Genomic DNA, 21201 nt, shown 5'->3' on the forward strand with positions numbered 1-21201 from the left:
TGGAGCAGCCTTGGGCTTTCCACCGAGAGGAAACACATCCAAAACCCATCACCAAGCACGCAGCACCCATGCTGGGGAGGAGAGCAAGGTGCTGAGCACCACAGCATCCCCCCTACCATCCCCACTGCCCTGCTCCCCACTTGGGGAAACTGAGGCACGCTCACAGCACACCCAAACAGGGATGGAGGCACAAGAGCCATGGGCTCCCTGCTCCCCACTGCATGGCTTAGGGGCTGTAGCATCCCAGCCTGCCTGCCCCACTGTCCCCTGGTCCCCACCACCATGAGGCTCAGCCATGCTGGCAGTGCCCCAGCCCCCGCCGGATGGCCGCATCCTTCCTGCCTCCCGCGGTGCCCCCGAGCCCTGCTGGTGGCTCCTGCACCCCCCCATGCTCGGGGCTGACGTCGGAGCCTGGCGAGTTTGGGTTTGCTGCTCGGGGAATTGATGTTTTTCCCTGCTCGCTTCCTTCCTCCGCCCCGGCCCCGTGGCCTCGGCTGCCCCCAGCGCTGCCGCCTGCCCCCCCGGCCCCCAGAGAGCCTGAAAGTGAGAGGAGGGGGGGGCCCTGATGGGGTTGTGGCACTGCTGCATCCTGCACTTGTAATGGATGGGTAAAACCTTGTCCCCACTGCAGCCCCTCTGCTGTGGCATCGTGTCTGGGCTGCTCTGCAGTGCTGGGGAGCCCCCAGATCCAAGTCCCCCAAACCAGCACCTCCAAAAGCCTGCTAGGATCCTGCAATTCATTCCCACTAAGTACCCTCACCCTATCCCACACCCAGCCTGGTGCCTGGGTGTCCCCAGTGTGTCCCTCAGCCCCTGGGGACAAGGCTGCATCCTTGGCTCAGAGGTGGCACTGATGGCACTGGGTACCAGCAGCAGGGAGCACCCCACATTATGCTACCCCAGAACACCACACTGCAGCCACCCTGTACCCAAAAAACCCTGACAGCCACAAGAAACCAGGAAATACCAAGGCATGAAAGCGATGGAATTCCCCATCCCATCACGGCTGGGCCTGAATCTGCTATCCCAGTGCTGGCAAAGGGATGCGTGTGCAGGATATGGCTCAGACGGTGCCTGCAGCTCCAGGGCCACGCACACAGAGCACAGGGAGGTCCAGCAGAGGGACAGGATCGGGGTGAGCGGGCCCAGCTGCGGGACGTGGCCCCGTGCTCCCCGCAGGCCATGGATTGGGAAGCTGGGGCAAGCGGCCGGGATGCTCCCTCCCTTCCTCCAAGCACAGCATCCCGCTGCCCCCGGTGGGATAAACACCCGCTTCCTGCCCTTAATCAGCTGCAGAGGGGTTGGGGGGCAGGATAAGGGGGGGAGAAGGGAAAAAAAAAGAACCTCTGGAAAGAAAAACTCATTTCCTGCGCCAGAAGAAAAAGATAAAGTCTGGGCTCATTACAGGGAACTTTACTGGGGAGAGACGGGAAAGAGCCAAACACAATGTCCTTGAGATTTCCTCCGCGGGCTCCGGCCACGAAAACAGGATAAAGCCGCTTCCGCTGTCTCTGCCGGAGCGTGCCGGGGGGGAGCGGGGCCGGGGGCTCGGCTACAGGGCGTCGAGGTGGGAGCAGACCTGCTGGAAGACCTCGTCCACGGAGCCCTCGGCGTTGAGCTGGGTATGGAAGGGGTCAGAGCTGGGGGCTCCCATCAGGGATGACGCGAGTGCTCTCCCAGGGATGGATGTGGCCGTGGGCAGGGAGAGCGGGGCTGATGCAGGGTGTGGGGCTATGCTTGGAGGGGGTCAAACCCACCCCAAATGAGGCAGGGTTGGGTTTTCCCCATCCCCATCCATCGCTTCCCCTCCCCTGGGACCACACGCGCCCAATAGGGCTGGAGGATGCTGGCATCAGCCGCATCCCCGCTTACCTGGCGGACGATGCCTCTGCTCTTGTAGAAGGTGATGACGGGCTCGGTGGCCTTGTAGTAGGTCTCCAAACGCTTCTTGATGGTCTCCTCGTTGTCGTCCACCCGCCCGCTGGTCTCGCCCCGCTTCAGCAGGCGCTTCACCATCGTCTCCTTCCCCGCGTCCACATAGAGCAGCAGCGTGGGGGGGGCGATCTGCGAGCACAGAGCACACGGTTGTCACCATGGGTCTATGGGGACATCGTTCTGGTGTCCTGGTGGCCCCCAGCTCCATGCAGAGGGGGGGAAAAGGGACACCATAGCCAAGCATTGGGTGTCTGACATCACCATCATGCCAGCACCGTCAGCCCAAGGACACCCGTGAGAGATGTGCCCCATGCACTGCACCCTGGTGTAGTGTCCCCGAGGCAGGGTGCCCAGTTTAGACCCTGTTGGGATGGGATCTTCACTGGGATGGACAGGCCAGGCTCCACCTGGATGGAGCCCCTCTTCCATGGCACCAGCCCTCACCTTCTTCTCAAACTCCTCTCCCTGCTTCACCTCGCGGGGGTACCCATCGATGAGGAAGCCCTTGGACACGTCTGCTTTGGCCACCATGGCATCCCTCAGCATGTCCAGCACCGTGTCCTGAGGAAGGGAGGACAGAGGGGACATGGGACAACACACCCTGCACCCCCGGTCCCTGCTGCAAACCCCCTGTGGCAGCACGGACAGAGGTGCCCCACGGCCATGATACCATTACCGTGGTATCTGGTGTCCCCAAAGCCACCCCTGCCTGTGGGTCCCACCACGACTCACCAGGGGCACCAGCTCGCCCTTCTCCATGATGGCCTGCAGTGTCTTGCCCCGCTCCGAGCCTGAGCTGACCTCTGCCCGCAGCAGGTCCCCCGTGGACAGGTGGGTATAGCCATACTTCTGCACGATCTTCTCACACTGGGTCCCCTTCCCCGAGCCAGGGCCACCTGCAAGTCACACAAGGGCCACACGTGCCCCGAGCCGTGGGTAAGGAGCTGCATGGAGGCAGCAGCACAGCCTGATGAGATGGGAAAGGTGAGCATCCTGAGGCCAGCATCAGATGGATGAAGAGAACTCCTCCTGGGATGGGGGATGCCAAGTGCTTGGGGTTGGCACGGGCTGCTGGCAATGTGAGTACCACCACCCTCATGGCACCCAGGGCATCACCCAGGACATCACTGTCACAGTAATACCCAGGGTATCACAACCCCATCAGCACACAGGACATCACCAGCTCATGCAGGACCCAGGACATCACTGTCACAGTAATACCCAGGGCATCACACCCCATCAGCACACAGGACATCACCAGCCCATGCAGGACCCACACACACAAAACCCAACACAACCCCACACACACAACACACCACCACAACCCAACACACCACAAAACCCAGGGCATCACTGTCACAGTAATACCCAGGGTATCACGACCCCATCAGCACACAGGACATCACCAGCCCATGCAGGACCCAGGGCATCACTGTCACAGTAATACCCAGGGTATCACGACCCCATCAGCACACAGGACATCACCAGCTCGTGCAGGACCCAGGGCATCACTGTCACAGTAATACCCAGGGTATCACGACCCCATCAGCACACAGGACATCACCAGCTCATGCAGGACCCAGGGCATCACTATCCCAGTGGCACTTGGCCATCACCATCCCATTGGCATCAAGGATGTCACCACTGCCTGCTGGCACTCAGGACATCACCCCCAGATGTTTACTGTCACATCACCCCAGATGCTGCCACACCATGACCAGCCAGATGTGCCCTCCCAGTCCCAGCAACCCTGACCCACCACGGCCCCAGCAACAGGGCCCGGACACAGACTTACCCACCACAAAGATGATTTTGTGGTTCTTGAGCTTTTCTGGAGGAGACAAAGGGATAAAAAGAGCTATCAAAAGCCAGAAAGGGCACTGGGGAGCGCGGTGTCCCTGGGGGTGCCAGATCCAGGGCATCCCTAGGGATGGAGGGGACCGAGTCCAAAGTCCTGGTGCAGTGGAGGGCAACCACTGCGTGTCCCCCTTGTCCTCATCACCTGAGCAGGCCATGGCTGAGCACAAAGACCCAGGGGTGCTGTGGCCACAGGGCTGGAATCCCACTGCTGCTTGGTAGCCTGGAGACCATCACTGGGCACAGCTCCACCATAGGGGGGGATGGCCACATCCATCCCTGTGGCCAGGTTGTCACCCAATGGGGGGTTTGGCACGGCCACCAACCAACAGCCCCTGACCCCCATGGACCCTGTGGCACAAACCCACCCTTGTACCCTGCCAGGACCTGGCCATGGTGCAGGGCGATGCCAGGGGGAGGCAGGGATAAAAATAAAGGCGAGATGCTTTGGGGACACTTTCCCATCTCCTGATTACAGGCGGATGGAATTACAGCTCCTCCGGCACCCGGCGCTCCCCGGGGCTGGGGACGGAGCCAAGAGGCTGGCAGGGACATAGTGAGGGGATGTGGGGCACGTAGAGGGCTGGAGAGACGTGGGGTGGACAGAGGGGAGGGAGGCAAGGAGGAGACACAGGGAAGGGTATAAGGGAGGGGTGAAAGGGACAAATGGGATGAAGGGATGTGGGTAAAGGGAGGGGTGGAGGGGATGGACACAGGGGGATGTGGGCATGCAGAGGGGATGGATGCAGGAAGGACTGAGGGGATGGATAGAGGGTAGATGGATGCAAGGGGGTACTGAGGGGATGGATGCAGGAAGGACTGAGGGGATGGATGCAGGGCAGATGGTTGCAAGGGGTACTGAGGGGATGGATGCAGGAGGGACCAAGGGACCGGATGCAGGGGGATGGCAATGGTGGTGATGGTGGGGGACAAAGGGATGGATGCAACAGGGGTTGGTGAGGACGGATGCAAAGCAGATGGAAGGATGCAGAGGGGACAGAGCACTCACCTGTCGACATGCTGTTGTGGTCCAGGCACAGGAGCACTTGAGGCTGCAAGGGAAGAAGAGCAGGATGAGCAACTCATCGCATTGGGGACACGCAGGTCCCCATCTAGGGAGACCAGGGGTCTCCTTTCCCTACCACGCTGCTGCCCAGCTCCACGGCCAAGGTGGGGGCCAGGTTTTCTGCCCCCCCACCAGCACGGAGGGTGCCCTGACCTCAGCCTTAGCCCTCGGACAGGGAGCCCTGCTCCCACATCCATCACCTACCTGGCTCCCGGCACCTGCCGCATCCGGCTGCGGTGAGGGCTTCCCTTGTGCCGGCTGACGCGCGGTGACGTTACCGCCTTCCTCCCCTGCCCTCACCACATCCCAGTGCCCACAGCGCCACGAACCCACCTGGCCCCCCCAAGGCATCACCAGAACACGAGTGATGGACACAGCACCCCCCCAGCGCAATGGTTTCTATGGGCTGGGGGTGCCTGGCATCACCCCATTGCACCCCATCACCTGGGACAGGGGGGTGGCCACCCTGCCTGCCCGCACCCAGCCCCGCGGCTCCCGACCTGCTTGGCCACAGCGTCAGCCCAAACCGGCTGGATGAGGAGCTGGGATGGGGCATCCCTCCCGACAAGGTCGTCTTACAGCGGGAAAGGGCAGAGGCTAAGTATGGCCGGGATGAAACCGGCACCGGGTCACGTCCCGCTGCGGGCCCTGCTATGGGGGTGCATGGGGCTGGGGGGGAGCAGGACCCCCGGGGGTCCCTACTGTGGAGGGTGCTGAGCACTGACTGTGGTGGGGCTGCCCTGGTGCTCAATGGGGGCTTAGGGCTTGATCCAGCGCAGCGCTGGGCCCATGGGTGCAGGGGGAGGGTGCTGTGGTCCTGAAGGGGTGCTGGGAGGGGGGGGTGTGAAGCACGGGTCAGGACACCCCAACACAGCCCATTGTGGGTGCCCAACACCAGCTCCAACACAGCCCTGCCTCACACCCCAAGGCCCAGGACTGGGCTGCTCCAGCACCCATGCAAGCCCCCAGCACCCATGCAATAGATCCAGACCCCCAATACCCATACAAGACCCCCAGCACATGTGTGAGCCTTCCAGCACCCCTGAAAGCCCCCCCAGCACCCATGCAATGGCTCCAGCACCAATACAATAGCTCCAGCACCCTGAAAGCTCCCCCCACCATCCAAGCAATAGCTCCAGCACCCATGCAAGCCCCCCAGCACCCATGCAAGCCCCCAACACCTGTTGAAGCCCCCCTGCATCAATGCAATGCCTCCAGCACCTTTGAAACTCCCCTCCCATCCAAGCAATAGCCCCCCAGCACCCATGCAGTGCCCCCAGCACCCATAAGCCCCACATCAATGCAATGCCTCCAGCACCTCTGAAAGCCCCCCCACCATCCAAGCAATAGCTCCAGCACCCATGCAATGCCCCCAGCACCCGTTCAAGCCAACCCCTCACCCATGCACTGCCCTCAGCACCCATTCAAGCCCCCCCGCACCCATGCAATGCCCCAGCACCCATTAAAGCCCCCCCGCACCAATACAATAGCTCCAGCACCCCTGAAAGCCCCCCCATCATCTAAGCAATAGCTTCAGCACCCATGCAATGCCCCCAGCACCCATTGAAGCCCCCCCGCACCCATGCAATGCCCCCAGCACCCATTAAAGCCCCCCCTCACCCATGCAATGCCCCAGCACCCATTAAACCCCCCCGCACCAATACAATGGCTCCAGCACCCTGAAAGCCCCCCCACCATCCACGCAATAGCTCCAGCACCCATGCAATGCCCCCAGCACCCACTGAAGCCCCCCCGCACCCATGCAATGCCCCCAGCACCCATTCAAGCCCCCCCGCACCCATGCAATGCCCCCAGCACCCACTGAAGCCCCCTCCATCCCCTGCAATGCCCCCCCCGTTCCTGCCAACCCCTCCCGGGCACAGCATCCCCGGGTACCGCCCCCCCCCCCATGAACCCGCTCCAGCGCCGGTACCGCAGTGCCCCCCCCCATGCAGGCCCCGGTGCGGGGGCACGCACTGACCTCTGCGGGGCCGGGCGGGCAGCGGCTCCGCTCCCACCGGCTCCGGTACCGCTATATATAGACCGCGGCGCCGCGCTGCACGCCGGGAGCGGGCCCGGGCAGCAGCGGGCAGCGGCGGGCAGAGCTCCCCCCGCCTCCTCCCGCGGCTTTGGTGCGGTCCTCGGGGTCCGGCAGCGGCAAACGGGGGCTATGGGGGGCTATAGGGGGATATGGGAGCTATGGAGGCTATGGGAAGGGGTGCGGACCCCCAGCACCGGGGGGCTGTGATGCACAGAACCCCTCCCAATGCCTCAGTTTCCCCATCTGCCGGGGCAGCATCGACCCTGGTGGGTTTGGGGACATCATCGGGGTCCATCCTGCGCCTCCAGCCCCTTGGGAGGGGAAAGCTGTCCCCATCCTTATCCATATCCCGGTCCCCATCCATCCACAGCACCCCGGTTACCACCGCATCCTGCTGATGAGAAGGGGAGCCCCAGGGGCGCAGTGCCCTTATACCTGCCTTTCGTCATCCTCCTCCTCCTCTATGGATGCAGAGACCCCATCCTCAGACCCCATGGGCAGCTGGTTGGGGGTGACACGAGTTGGGGGGGATCTCAGGTGCCCCCCGCTCCAGGCAGGGCACTGGAGGGGATGGCTCATAGCTGGGCTCAGCTGGGTGCTGGACATGGGTCCCTATGGGTCTCCTGCATCCTCCCAAGTGCATCGCTGTGGGTTGGGGGTCTGAGACCCCACCAGCACCCAACTGCCCAGCCCCAAACACCCATCCCAAAGCCAGGGCCCAAGGCAAGACACTGCAGCAACGTTTATTCCTGTACAAACCCTTTACAAAACACGGGAGCCCCACGGCTTCCCCTGGCACCGCATCCACCAAAGCCCCAGCGCGGATGGGGCACAGCCAAGGGGAAGCCGGGGCACAGAGCACAGCATCCCCCCAAGCTCGCTGCATTGAGCTGCTCCCCACTGGGTGCTCCCGATGGGGAATGAACAAATCCTCCTCTGGCTGGGGGTGCTGAGGGCACTGCACCCCCCCACCCCGTGCCACCTCCAAAGGGTTATTAAACAATGAGGACCCTGCTCACTCCTTTGGCCGGGAACCCCAAATACAAACCCTGGGACCAGGAGGAACAAAACACACCCCAAACCCCCCCCCCCAATCCCGTTGCTCCATTAGAAAAGGTTTTGGCAGTGTGGGGTGCTGCGGGGTGGCTGCGGGGGTGCTGGGGCACCCATGGTGGCAGTGTCACCCCCACAGGGTCCCATTGAAAACTGTGGGGTGGTGCTGAGGGGAGGGTCCCGTCCCCCTTGAAACAGTCTCTGTGGTGGCCCCTAAAGTGATGCAGCCCCAAAGGGACCTGGAACCCCTCTGTGTTCTTACAGGACCAGGCAGGATCTCACCTCCATGTCCATGGATGGGGCGGGGGGAACACCCCAAACCCCAGCTCAAACCCCAACACATCCCAGTGCGAGGAGCCACCGTGCGCAGAGGCAACGGTCCCGTAAGAGGCATCCGATGCCTGGCTCCAACTGCTCCCAATGGGATGCAGGTGAACCCTCATCCATCCCAGCTCCAGAGGCAGCCCCTAGGGCCACGTGGGGTGGGAGAAGGTGATGTTGTAGAGGCCGGCCCAGCTGGAGAAGACCCTCTTCTCGGTGATGAAGCGGTGGTGGTTGCCCTTGCGGCTCCGCTCGTTGTGGATGTAGGTCGTGCACTCATCGGGGCCCTTCGGCTCATAGTAGTGGTAGGGCAGGCGGCGCGGTGGGGGCCGGCGGCTGCGGGTTGCAATGGGGTGGAAAAGCATGGGGTGAGCCCCACGGTGGGGACACGGGGCTGGGGTAAGGGCTCGGGGGTCTCCTCACCCGCAGTAGTTGGGTGGCACCATGCCGTAGACATGGACGGCATCGCAGAGCTCCACCGCGATCACCATGGTGAACCAGCCCGTGCTCAGCCACGACCGCGACTTCTCCCTGAGCGGGGGGGGGGGACACAAGCACCATGGGGACAACAGCGGGGCGGTGATGGGGATACAGACCCCAACCTGCCCCAACCCTATGGAGCAGCCCCAAGAGCCAGCTCCACCATGGGGACATGCTAAAAGAGGGGATGCGGTGCAGGAGGTACCTGTCCTTCCCCGTCTCCCCCCGGAACAGCTCATCGAACTGCTTCATGCGGCCGGGGGACACCACGTAGGCCGTCATGTTGGGGAAGGAGGTGCTGACGCGCTGGATGATCTTCAGGAGGCTCTTCTGCATCTTGGCAGGTGGCCCCCAAAAGATGAAGATGGTCTCGGGGGTCTTGTTGACGAACTCCTGGGGCCGCTTGAGCACGCGGTAGAGGCTGGAGTGGGCCACCACGCGGAAGCTGGTCTTGTTGCCCACGTCGGCCTCGTAGCCGGTGGTGGGAGCATCGTTCATGCGGATGGTGCATTCGGCCCCGTCGATGGCCGTGCCCAGGCGGGTACCCAGGAGGTGGCTGGAGCTGGTGACGATGACGCACTGGTGGCAGTGGGCAGTGAGGGTCTGGTGATGACAAACAGCGGGTGTCAGCACAGCACACCCAGCAGGGAGGCATGGAGCTGGGGCACGGGACAAGGCATCACCCTGCCCCGCAGCTCGTACCTTGTTCCCACACACGGGCAGGTACCCGCTTTTCACCCCCCACTTCTTGAGGTCGGGGGGCCGGCGGGCTCTGCCCCGCAGGCGGCTGTAGGGGAACACCTCGCTCCCATTGCCGGAGCTGTAGATGATCAGCAACATGATCAGGGCAAAGAGGACCCCCAGGGCGGCGGCGCGCTGGCTCTGCGGGCAGGGGGAGAGCATCAGCCGCTGCCCCCGGCCCCGCTCCCTGCATCACCTCCAGTGTCCATAGGGAGACTCCCAGTGTCCATAGGGAGATGCTCCAGCACTCACCGTGCTGCCACTCATCTCTTTGTGCCGGCCTCAGTGCACTGCGACCGCCAGTGTCCCGCAAGCACCTGCAAGGCACACGGTCACCCCCTGCACTACCCACTTGGCACCGCAATTGGGATGGCAGGGGTATGGGATGAGCCACAGAGCAGCCCGGGATGGGTACCCGGTGGGACACCCCAGCACTGATACAGGGGAAGGGAATGCCCATGGGCTCTGTGGTGTGGAGGAGCTCAGCGTGGCCACAGCTCATACCAGGGAGATCCCTGCAGCGGGCTGGGAGCCAGGGATGGATTATCCTCTGCTGGCAGGCCTGAAACCATTCAAACCCGTGGGTCAGCGTGGGTAAACCCAGTGCTTGCGTGGTAAATCCCATTAAACCAAGCACCTGGGAGGCTCAGACCACGGCGGGGAAGAACTGAGCCCAGCTCAACTCACGCATGGGCTCAATCCAACCAGAGCCAGCAGCAACCTCTCCAGCCCCAGCGTGCTCACCCCTGGGGGGGTCCTGCACCCGGGCTCGCAGCAATGGGCTGACCCAGTTTATTCTGCCAGGTCCTGGTTACCGAGGCGCAGCTGCTGGGAGCAATTGGGAATTAAAACCAAATTGAAGCCTCCTCAGTAATTGCCCTGGGGGGGAAGCAGGGATGGAAAATGATGCAGCAGCTCCTGGTCCAACCCTAGGGGGGTCCGCAGGGCTCTCAGGGCCGCTGTGGATGGACGGGAAGGGTCCAACAGGGGCCAGCCTTGGTGTGTGGGTGCAGAGGGGCCTCGACGTGCACAGGCTGTGGGAGGGCAGCACCGGTGCCCCTGCACCTGCATCTCCGCAGTGCTCTGGCCATGGGGAACCCCGCATCGGGGACCCCACATTGGGCCTTACCTGGTCGAGGGGTCTCATCTGCGGCGGGCAGCGCAGGGCGCGGGGGGGCCGTCATCTCCTCCTCGGGCCGCGTAGGGATGCGGGATGTTGCGGGGTGGTGGTGGTGGTGGGGGGGTGTCCGGTTCCACGGTTGCCCCGAGCTCACATCTTGGCTCTGTCGGGAAAGGGCTGATCCGGACCCGCTCCCCCCCGGTGCAAACCCGGCTGCACCCACAACGTGCAGGGATCCCCCAGCCCCGGATGCGATCCCTGCTGATGCCCGGGAAGGGAAAACCCGCCCCGGAATGCGAATCCTCCCCCGCTTCCCGGTGCCCCCCCCCACATCCCCGCTCCCAAGGGTGCAGCCCTCCCCCGGCAGCCCCGCTTTGCACGAACTGCGCAGACCGGGACCCGTCCGCCCTCCATAACCCCCCCGTGCACCGGAGCCGTTCCACCCCCTGCACCGGCTAAACGGGCCCGGAGAGGACGCAACGTATCCACCGACCGCTCCGCAGTGCGCCGCGATGCTGCTGCTGTCGGTGCCGGTACCGGTGATGCTGATACCGGTGATGCCGATAACGGTGATGCTGATGCGCTGCCGCCTGGGCCGGAACCGAGAATCAACGCAGGGTCCTAGCGCCGCCCGCCCGGGATGGAGAGAGCCGCAGGGGTCCTAGCGCCGCCCGCCAGGACGCGGAGCTCCGCGGGGGTCCTAGCGCCGCCCGCCCGGGCTGGAGAGAGCCGCAAGGGTCCTAGCGCCGCCCGCCAGGACGCGGAGCTCCGCGGGGGTCCTAGCGCCGCCCTCCCCGCTCCAGGCCCCTACGGGGCAGGCCGGAGCTTGCTCCCGCCCCTGCGATCCGACCCGTCCCACCCCCGAGGGCACCGGGGAGGGCACCAGAGCAACACGTGGTGCCTGGGCCGCATTGTTGGGATGCCGCCGCCTCCCCCATCGCGCTCCGGGGATGTGGTGCGGCAGGGAGGGCGCTGACCGGCACCTGCAGGCCCTGTCCTGGGGGGGATCTCGGCTCGGCTGTGCTAGCGCGGCCCTTCCCTGTGTGCGGTTGTGGCAATGGGGCAGAGCCCCACGGGCTCTTGGTTCACGCTCGCCTGTGGCTCCATGCCCTGGCAGCATCTCCTGGTGACTCCCTCCTCACTTGATCCCCGCTGAAACGGGGGTGAACGCGGCTCCCTCTGCCCTCCTCCGGACACCTCCAGGCCCACCCAAGCCTGTGGCATCTGTTAAGGGCTCCAAGAGCTGCAGCCGGGGTCAGGGCCGTTGCGCTGTGTCCTGGCATGACCCAGGTCTGCACAAACTCCTCTGCAGGCCAAAGATCAGCCTGGACCCAGCACAGATCCACCCCAGGCCAGTGCCCATCTCACAGGGACCTGGTTGGGATGCAGCTGCTGGTTCCCAAATGGTCTCCACCATCGGCTCCTTCCTCCACGCTCAGGCTCAGCTCTACCCCCTCATCACCTTATTTATAGCCTGGCAGGGGAGCAGGATGCTGGCAGCACAGAGAGCAGCTGCTGTCCCCTGTCCCCACGTCCCGCAGCCCTAAGGGGCACGGCACAAGGCACCATCGAGTTAAAACTGCATTTAATGGTCACGTTTGCTTTGGTCTGAATCCAAGGGCACTTGTGATGAGGCAACGTGAAGCCCCCCCTGAGCTGTGTGTGACCCCAGGGCATCCCTGTTAAAGGGATGCAGGGGACCACAGGGACCTGCCCCGGCGCAGAGCAGCAGAAGGCAGCAGGATGGGGGAGCCCTGCGCCCCACATCAAGCACCAGGAATCAGGGCATCAGTGGGGCAAGGAGCTCCATGCCTGGGAGAGGCACCGGTTCATGGCCCTGAGCTCTGCCACTGTCACACTGCAGCCCAGCAGCGTGAATGTTCCATCCTGCATCCAGCATTCACCCAGCAGAGCAGGTGGAAACCCTTTGTGGTCACACTGGGTCCATCAGAGAGATGCTTGGTGCCAATGGGGCTCTACGGGTCCAGCTCATACCCCTGTGCACCAACATTGGGGGGGGTCCCAGCCCACCCAGCAGCTGGAGGAACCGGCCCTGCTGCTGTAGCAGCACCGGTGCAGCCAAGGCATGTCACTGCAGGATGCTGCCTCGCCCCATGGCTCACCCCTATCCACCAGCCCAGGACGGGTGGGTGAAGGTGATGTTCTTCCTCTTGGCCCAGCGGGAGAAGATGGTTTTCTCGGTGATGAAGCGGTGCCCGGCGCGCTGGGCTCGCTCGTGCACCAGGTACATCCTGCACTCATCCAGCTGGCCCTGCTCGAAGTAGTGGTAGGGCACGCTCGAGTGGTTCTTCTCCCTGTTGCAAGGGGATGGGGTGTGTGGGACTCGAGGGGGGACGCTGGGTCACCCCACACCCACTGCTCCCCACGTACCTGCAGTAGCTGTCGCTGACCATGCCGAAGACACAGATGCGCTCGCAGAGCTCCATGGCCAGGATCATGGTGAACCACCCCGTGCTTAGGAAGGAGCCGGACTTCATCCTGCAAAGCACCGCGATGAGCGGGTGGGATACGGGTGTCTGATGGGTTGGGACTGGTGCTACAGTGGGGGAACCCACTGGGGTCTCCATGGGATGTGGTGGTACCTGTTCTTGCCCGTCTCATTCTGGAAGATGTCATCGCAATAGGCCATCTTCTCATTGGTCAGGGTGTAGATCTGCAGGTGCGGGTACATCTGCATCACCTTCAGCAGCGCCTGGTAGGTCAAACCCCCTTTCTCCCTGCTCATCTTCCTCGCCGGGCCCCAGATGATGTACAGGGTGTCCCGGCACTGCTGGAAGAAGTAGCGCTGGTTCCTCAGGAGCAGGGGGACGCTGGTGTGCGACACCACACGGACGGTGCTGCGGCTGCCCACGTCCTCCTCGTAGCCGGCGGTGGGCGCGTGGTTCATGCGCAGGACGCACTCCTGCCCATCGATGGCCTGGCCCAGGCCTGAGCCCAGCATCTGCCCCGAGCTCGAGACCACGGCGCAGCGGCGGCACGGGGCCCGCTCCAGTGGCTGTGGGGAGATGAACCCATTGGCTCCCCATTGCCTCCTGCAGCCCCTTCCACACTCATTAAGGGGAAACTGAGGCACGGTCGGGCCCAGCTGCCCCATCCCCGCTCACCTTCCCATCAGGGACGCGGCTGTACCCCTGGAAGCGGGGGGCAGTGGATGCTGTGGGGCTGCCCCACTGCGCCGGGGGCCGGTTGCACAGCAGGACGTAGAACACAGCGCCCAGCGCCGCGCACACCAGCGACAGGAAGAGCCGGGCCTGGAGCAGAGCGGGACAAGGACGGTTCCTGCGGGCCCGGCCATGTGCGCTGGATGCCGGGGGGCTCCATGGGGCCGTGCCCAGGAGCAGACCCACGGCGATGGGCGTCGGGGCGCAGGGGGAGCGCTGGGCGCCTGCACCGAGCTTACTTCCTGCAGGCAGCACCGGCCGAGGGCCGCGCTCAGGGGCTCGGTGCTGCCTGCGGGGTCCGCGGCTCACCCGGGCTCCTTCCCCGCCGGTGCCGTCGGGCCCCCCCCCCCCTGCGGGTACTCACCAGGGTCTTCATGCTCGGGGGGCACCGTGGGGCCCGGGGTCACCAGGAGGGTCGCGGCTCGCTCCCTGCGCACAGAGCGGGTTCAGCACCGGGGACCCCATCCCCGGCCCCCCCATCCCCATCCCCATCCCCGCCCCGCACTCACCGCGCCGGGAGCCCCCGCGGCGCCGCCGCTCCCCGGCCCCCAGGGCCGCGGCCGCCGGGTCCCGCATCCCGCGGGGCAGCGCCGGGGCGGGGCCGAGCGGGACCGCCCCCCCACCCCGCGCCCCGCAGCCCAGCCCCGCCTCCCGCACCGGCACCGGGACCGGCCCCACACGGGGCAGCACCGCACGTACCCTGGTACGGACCCGGCCCCAGCCACCGCTCTATGGCCCCCAGTGCCCGTTTCCCTCTGCACCTCCTCTGCCGTCGCTTGGGGTCCCTGCTGTGAACCCCCGTGTCCCCAAGCCCCCTTCTCACCTCTATGCACCATCAGCTCCCAACCACGCCGCTCACTGGGACCAAGGGGATCCAGAGCAGCTCAACCCTTGGTTCCCAGTCCCCACTGATGCCCCCAAAGGGCCACCCTTCTTACCCCTGGGCTATGCGAAGCGCTCCCGAGGCAGGTGCCTGCTGCCCGGAGGGGGGGTGCTGGACTTTGTATCCTCCCCCTGTTGACAGAGAAACATGAGAAGTAGCCTCAAAACTGGTCCCAGCCCTGTCCTTGGCACGCCTGGAGCAGGATCGGGGATGAGGTGACAGGGACACTGTGGGGCTCTGACGCAGGGCAAACCCAACTGCGGGCAGACATGATCCCATCTTCCACCCTTTGGCCTCCTCCTGTCCCAGCTCACATCCACCCTCATGGGCTGGATGGAGGCCTGGCAGCCTCTGGACCACGCACATGGGGTTAAACCACAGCCAGGCTCAGCCCAAGGCACCTGAGCCACCAGCATCACCCCTGGGCAGGACCGGAGGTGATGGGACACGGTGCTGCCTGGTAGGGGAAGCTCTCAGTCCGTGTGGAAAGGATCAGAGCATCCCAACCCTGCCCTCCCCTTGCTGGAGCTGCCCCATAGCACAGGGCTGGGTATGCCCAGGCCACCCCAGCCAGGCTCTCTGATGTTTCCCAGTGCTCACATCCCACATAAGGGCTCCTCTTCAGAGAGGTCAGATCGGACTCAAACAAGCTGCTCCAGTGGAAGGTGTCCCTGCTCGTGGCATGCGGTTGGAGCTGGATGGGCTTGAAGCTCCCTTCCACCCAAACCCTTCTTGGATTCTATGATCAGCTCCTCCAGCAGGCAAATGGAGAATGCAAACCTGCCTCTTCCAAGCCCAAAGTCTCATTTCTTTCCTCTCAAACACCATTAAGAAACCCCCACAAACCATATGTGAACATTTAATAGGGACACAGGAGGAACACACTGGACACAACAAGAGCAGCGGGGAAGGATCACCCAGAGGCTGAGCAGAGGGTGGAGGCTGGTCCCCATCCACTGCAGCCCAGAGCACAGCCCCAGATTGGAGCAGGTCCCTCACAGCAGGGCTCTGGTCCCTCTCTCGATGAGCCCTGAGTGTCAGGTTTGGTTCCCTTGGTCAGTACGGTGCAGGAAGGAGGGTTTGGTGCTGAGCACTGCCTGCTTGGGGTGCAGGCAAAGTCTTTTCTTGGCTCTGGCGCCTTCTCACCCCCTTTAGTCCGATTTCTTGACAGGTTTCCTGTTCTTCCACATCACAACCGTTATAAACACACCTGCAATGAGAAAGAGACCAGAGTGAGGCAGGAAACATCTGATTACAGGTGCTGTGAGAAACAGGCCCCGAGCAGCACGAGTGAGACAATGCCTCTGTGCAGGGCCCACATTACACCCAAACACCAGCCCGCAGAGCCTGTGCCAGGCTGAGCTGCAGCAGTGGCCACAGGGAGCATGGCACAAGTGTCACAGAGGCCCCAAGCAACCTTCTTCCCTCTTCCTAATTTAGAAGCTTCTAATTAGAACACTCACCTATAAATAGCAGCAGCAGCAGCCCCGCCACCACGGGGATGAGAACCGCGTACTCCCTGGGCAAGAAGTACTGGTGGATGCTGTGGTCGCTGTCGATGAAGGGCTGCAGGGCACACAGAGGGCTGTCAGGAGGTGGCACAGCACCAGGGCCAGGCCCCAGCACCTGCAGCCTCGTGCTTTCCAAAGCAGGATGGAAATATCAAGCAGGAGATAGCTAAAAATAGGGCTCGCAGAGCAGGACGTGGCTGAGGAGGCTGCAGCACTCAGCAGGTGACAAGGGGCAGGGACATGAGGCCCATAAAACCCCAGGCTGGGCTCAGCTGCCATCCTGCTCGGTGCTGAACACAGTGAACCCCAGGGCTCTCTGCCCTGCAGAAAGGAGGAGCTGATCCTGGCTCTGTTTCATGGTGTTCCCACCAGGATCACCACTGGAAGGCTTCGGACACTAGAGAGCAGTGTAAGGATTCCTGCCCGGCAGCGGCCAACAGCACAAACACAGCGGGAGCAGAGCAAGCAGGGGCAGGAGGGAACTCAAAGCGGTCGGAGGTTGGAGGGGAAGGTGCCAGGAGCCATCAGCCAGGGTTGCACCAGGCTTCTCCAACCTGGAAAGCTCACAAGAGGTTTCTTTCCAAGGAGAAAATCATTCATGAGGTCGGACCAGATGATCCTTGAGGTCCAACCTGGTGTTCCCTCATTCTAATGACCCTGAAGCGGGTGGACCTATCAGGCTCAGAACCACTTCTCCAGAGCTCTACATTCATAGAATCATAGAATGGTTTGGGTTGGAAAGGACCTTGAGATCATCCAGTTCCAACCCCCTGCCATGGGCAGGGACACCTCACACTAAACCATGGCACCCAAGGCTCTGTCCAAGCTGGCCTTGAACACCGCCAGGGATGGAGCATTCACAACCTCCCTGGGCAACCCATTCCAGTGCCTCACCACCCTAATAGGAAAGAATTTCCTCCTTAGATCCAATCCAAACTTCCCCTGTTTAAGTTTTAACCCATTACCCCTTGTCCTGTCACTACAGTCCCTAATGAAGAGTCCATCCCCAGCATCCCTATAGGCCCCCTTCAGATACTGGAAGGCTGCTATGAGGTCTCCACACAGTTTCTCTTCTCCAGGCTGAACAGCCCCAACTTTCTCAGCTTGTCTCCATACAGGAGGTGCTCCAGTCCCTGATCATCCTCATGGCCCTTCTCTGGACTTGTTCCAACAGTTCCATGTCCTTTTTATGTTGAGGACACCAGAACTGCACACAATACTCCAAGTGAGGTCTCATGAGAGCAGAGCAGAGGGGCAGGATCACCTCCTTCACCCTGCTGGTCACGCTCCTTTTGATGCAGCCCAGGATATGGTTGGCTTTCTGGGCTGTGAGTGCACACTGAAGCCGGCTCATGTTCAGTTTCCCATTGACCAACACCCCCAAGGCCTTCTCCACAGGGTTGCTCTGAATCTCTTCCCTGCTGAGCTCTTGGGAAGAGTGATCTCTTTCTATATTTACCACTTTTAATTCCCTTTAGAACCAGCAACCTGCGGCACTACAAATGCAGACACCACCAGCATCACCTGCAGAGGGACCAGGCTTCAGCTGACAGCTCACATGGGCTTTGGATCTTACCCTGGCTGCATCAGCCTGGTTTAGGGCAGCAGGGCAGGCAGCGTGACTGGAGCTTGGTCTTGCCCAGGCACACCCAGAGGGGGCCAGCAACAGAGGAAGCTCTGCCCTCGATGTTCTAACCAGGAAGGTGGCAAGCAGAGCCCCACAGGAACACATCAGCACCTAAGCAAGGCCTGGGCAAACACCGGGGGGGGGGGTGAAGAGCCTGGGCTGTAGCCGCCAGGAGCCCCGTACCAGTACGATGATCCAGAGGGTGTAGTAAACGAAGAGGAGGGCGCTGAAGGTGACCAAACCGAACCCAACCACCTGGTCCGTTGCTGTGGCCTGCGGAGGGAGAAGCGGTCAGAGCGGATCCGCACGCTGCGGGCCCAGCGCTGGAGCGGCTCATGGGCACCGGCATGAACCTGGGGACGGTGCGGGGAGAGCCTCGGCAGCACGAACACCGCGACGGCAACGGCCGGGCCCCGCTGCGGGAGCGCTTCCGCCCGCTCTTCCCAGCCGCGGGTCCCGGTGCGGCCCCGTGAGGCGGAGGGACCCGGACCCGTCTCCGGCGGCCCCGCACTGGTTCCCGGCCTCGGCTCAGCGCAGCCCCGCGGTGTTAACGGGGCTCCCGGAGCCCGGTTCCCCCCGGCCGGGCCCGGTTCCCCTCACGGCGCCCCGAGGCGCGGAGCGGAACCGCCCGCACTCACCATGGCGACCGGCGGCCTCCCTCCCCGCGAGCCCCGCCCTTCCGGGAGCGGCCACCAATCAGCGTGCCCAACGTCCGCCCTGCCCACCCAGCGGAGGCCAATCAGTGCGGCTGGCGCGGAGCATGACGGGAGTTGTAGTCCCGGGCGGAGCTCGGCCCGGCCCCTAGCCGGTACTTGCATAGGGCCGAGCCGGGGCGCATCATCCCCCGCCCGGAAGGGATGCCCGTACGGCCCTGTCTCCCCATGGACCCCGCTTACAGCGGGTTCAGCGAAGGGAGAGGAGCGCCTCCCCCAGCAACACGTTGTGCTGGTGTCATCTATGGACCCCAAGGGCTCAAACCCATCTCCAGCGCCCGAGGTACTCGGGTCCTGTATCCCCATCACCAAGGCGATGCTGGAAGGCAAAGCCAAACCCGATCCCAACCAGCCCTAACCTCCCCCTTCTGCTTCCTTAGCAGATACTTTGGTATATTTAAAGCAAGAAACAAAGGGAGCAGAAGCAGTGTGAAGTACCAAAACCCCTTTATTCCCCCGCCCTCCCAAACCATAACAACATTTGACATTATATTGATTTGCCTCATATATTTGTTATTTCTCTACGTTAGGAACCAGATACAGAAAATACAAACACGATCTCTGTTGAATCAAAGACGGCACAGCATTCCGTTAGGAAAAAAACAAAACAAAGAAACAAAACCCCAAACTAGAGGAGCAAGATAAAAATGGTGAAAAATAGTCATTCCCTCCAGCCCAAACTCTCCAAGAATCATCATCATCATCATCAAAATAGAGCAGTGGAAGTAGCTTCTCTTTCTAAACGCACTTTAAGAAACAAAGTTAGAGTTTTTTTTCTCTTTAGATTTCAAAGTAAAAAAATGTTAAACTATCTCTTTTTTTCTTATTTTCAAGCCATTTTTGGAAGTTTGCATAGACCCATTCATTCCCTTTCCAAAAATATCAGCCATCTCTCTATAGAATCTGATAGAAATCAAGTGCGCGCCTCCGCTGAACAGCACCGAGCTCCATTGGCTTCCAAGAAAATAAACCAACATCTCCCCTTTCCCCCCCACAAAAATACGGGCTCTACCATTATTCCTTATGTTTGAGACAAGCTCCGAGGCTCAGCCGCATTCAAATTCCTTGTTACTTCCCAGTTTCCCATGTCCGCTCCCTTCCTGATGGGGCAGGGGCGATGCAACCTGGAGAGGGCATCAGGCTCGGGAGGGAAGCAAGGGGGAATTTGGGGCTCGCACCCCAGCGAGGAAGTGGCTCTTTAAGGACAAACGCCTGCAACCAGGCAGCGCTTGTAGGTCCTTGCCCCTTGGGGAGCAGCCTTGTCCACAGGGCTGTCACCGGAGCGAGAGGTGATGGGGTAAAGGAGGGTGAATCTGCAGCTCCCGGGTAAGGCAGTGAGGAAGGGGAGCAAAGGAGGGGGGGTTCCCCTCTCCAGGAGGGGTGTTTTAACCTACGTGCTCTAAGCGTACCTGGAGTGAGGTTTTCCCAGAGGTTCACAACACGTTGCACGTGCAGAGTCCAGCTGCAGGTGCCAGCGGGTTCAAAAGAAAACAGCGACGACAACAATAAATAAGAAGTCACCCCCCTCCTATGAAGATGAGACCGAAACGGGTGCTCTGCAGGGCTTGGGACCCTCTATAGACTGAAGCAAGTGTTAAAAACAGGGGCTTATTTCATAAGGAGGATGAGGAGGGGGAGAGATCACGCACCTGCTGCCCAAGGGTCAGCACAGCACGAGGGCCCCCATTTAAAGTGCTGGCCATACAAAAGATGACGGAGGAACAACATCCTTCTCCCCCCTTTTCTTCCCCCCTCCCCATCACAATTTCCAATTGAAAGCCATCTCCTTCACCAAGTCACAGCTAAGCCTATCCTTACAGACATTCACTCAGTTTAGATTGGTTTAAAAAGAAAAGAAAGTTAGTAAAACAAAAAAGTTATATTGAATTTCCCAACTCTTTGCAATGGGCTTCCACCAGCTAAAGGTCCAGAAACTGGCTGAGCAGAGCCCACACATCTCACCTGGCCCCCAGGCCAAAGCAGAGGCCAGCTCTGCTCTCTGGATCAGCCAGGCAGGAGCAGCCCTGCTCACCAGCATCACAGACCATAGGGATGCAGAGTCTTGCCAATAAGGTCCTTTTAGTTTAAGCCAGCTCTGAATCCCCTGAGAAGGGGAACGATGTGGGGAAGAGCATCCTCCCCCTTCAACCCCCCCCACCCCCCAGGAATAAAATATCAATGAAACAATAATGCAAGTCAAAAAAAAAAACCCCAAAAACCACCAGCCTGCTGGGTTTATAAAAAAAAAAAACCTCATTAAACTTCACAACAAAAAAGAAAATCCCAAAGGAAACTAACCAGAGGTTTGGGTCTGAAACCGATGCACTGCTTCAATGCTCAAAGTCCACTGAGGAACAGAGGGCAAGCGATGCCACAAGGAGAAAAGTGCTCGTGAGATGCAGCTTCCCGAGGTGGCAGCGAGTCTGCAGGATAAGGGATCCCACTGCCTGCACCGCTGCCTTTGTGCCCACCAATGGGCACTGCAGTGGGAGCTCTGTGTGGGATCCAGGAACAGGAACAGACTGCTCCTTCCTCCAGCTGGGTACCACAGCCCTGGCTCTGCTGCACCAGGCTGAACGGCTAGGGCTGCTTTCTAATTCAAAACCAAGGGTAGGAGAGCTGAAAAGCTACATAAAGACCAGGATCTGTGGAGTCAATAACGTGGAGACAA

General features: G+C 61.7%; 4 protein-coding genes across 7 annotated transcripts; all 4 read right to left on the bottom strand.

Annotated features, from left to right (window-relative positions):
- Positions 1 to 1398: 1398 nt before the first annotated feature.
- Positions 1399 to 6907, bottom strand: AK1 (adenylate kinase 1). Of its 2 annotated transcripts, none has more exons than XM_061352311.1 (7): positions 6840 to 6907; positions 4802 to 4844; positions 3731 to 3766; positions 2668 to 2831; positions 2380 to 2496; positions 1873 to 2064; positions 1399 to 1618 (listed from the first exon to the last, which is right to left on the bottom strand). In XM_061352311.1, exons 2-7 carry the CDS (start codon positions 4809 to 4811, stop codon positions 1553 to 1555), a joined length of 585 nt encoding a protein of 194 aa, XP_061208295.1. In that variant the 5' UTR covers positions 4812 to 4844; positions 6840 to 6907; the 3' UTR covers positions 1399 to 1552. The 2 variants fall into 2 exon arrangements, with proteins under 2 accessions (XP_061208295.1, XP_061208296.1); XM_061352312.1 differs by lacking the exon at positions 6840 to 6907 and adding an exon at positions 5063 to 5175.
- A 1362-nt stretch (positions 6908 to 8269) lies between these two features.
- Positions 8270 to 9804, bottom strand: ST6GALNAC6 (ST6 N-acetylgalactosaminide alpha-2,6-sialyltransferase 6). Its single transcript, XM_061352925.1, has 5 exons — positions 9747 to 9804; positions 9456 to 9635; positions 8959 to 9356; positions 8697 to 8804; positions 8270 to 8609 (listed from the first exon to the last, which is right to left on the bottom strand). Exons 1-5 carry the CDS (start codon positions 9759 to 9761, stop codon positions 8420 to 8422), a joined length of 891 nt encoding a protein of 296 aa, XP_061208909.1. The 5' UTR covers positions 9762 to 9804; the 3' UTR covers positions 8270 to 8419.
- Positions 9805 to 12184: 2380 nt separating this feature from the next.
- On the bottom strand, positions 12185 to 14187 carry ST6GALNAC4 (ST6 N-acetylgalactosaminide alpha-2,6-sialyltransferase 4). 3 transcript variants are annotated; one of them, XM_061352924.1, is made up of 5 exons: positions 14161 to 14187; positions 13740 to 13886; positions 13218 to 13630; positions 13006 to 13113; positions 12719 to 12929 (listed from the first exon to the last, which is right to left on the bottom strand). In XM_061352924.1, the coding sequence occupies exons 1-5, from the start codon at positions 14170 to 14172 to the stop codon at positions 12740 to 12742; spliced, it is 870 nt and encodes a 289-aa protein (XP_061208908.1). In that variant the 5' UTR covers positions 14173 to 14187; the 3' UTR covers positions 12719 to 12739. The 3 variants fall into 3 exon arrangements, with proteins under 3 accessions (XP_061208906.1, XP_061208905.1, XP_061208908.1); XM_061352922.1 differs by lacking the exon at positions 14161 to 14187 and having other exon boundaries at positions 12185 to 12886; positions 13740 to 13873; XM_061352921.1 differs by lacking the exon at positions 14161 to 14187 and having other exon boundaries at positions 12185 to 12922; positions 13740 to 13873.
- Positions 14188 to 15766: 1579 nt separating this feature from the next.
- DPM2 (dolichyl-phosphate mannosyltransferase subunit 2, regulatory) lies at positions 15767 to 18536 on the bottom strand. Its single transcript, XM_061352314.1, has 4 exons — positions 18456 to 18536; positions 18001 to 18090; positions 16143 to 16245; positions 15767 to 15889 (listed from the first exon to the last, which is right to left on the bottom strand). Exons 1-4 carry the CDS (start codon positions 18456 to 18458, stop codon positions 15831 to 15833), a joined length of 255 nt encoding a protein of 84 aa, XP_061208298.1. The 5' UTR covers positions 18459 to 18536; the 3' UTR covers positions 15767 to 15830.
- Positions 18537 to 21201: the final 2665 nt, after the last annotated feature.

The sequence above is a fragment of the Neopsephotus bourkii genome, unplaced genomic scaffold (assembly GCF_033783945.1).
Source record: "Neopsephotus bourkii isolate Nb327-2 ecotype Australia unplaced genomic scaffold, CSIRO-AGI_Nbou_v1 NB_659, whole genome shotgun sequence".
In the NCBI taxonomy this organism is placed as follows: domain Eukaryota; kingdom Metazoa; phylum Chordata; class Aves; order Psittaciformes; family Psittacidae; genus Neopsephotus; species Neopsephotus bourkii.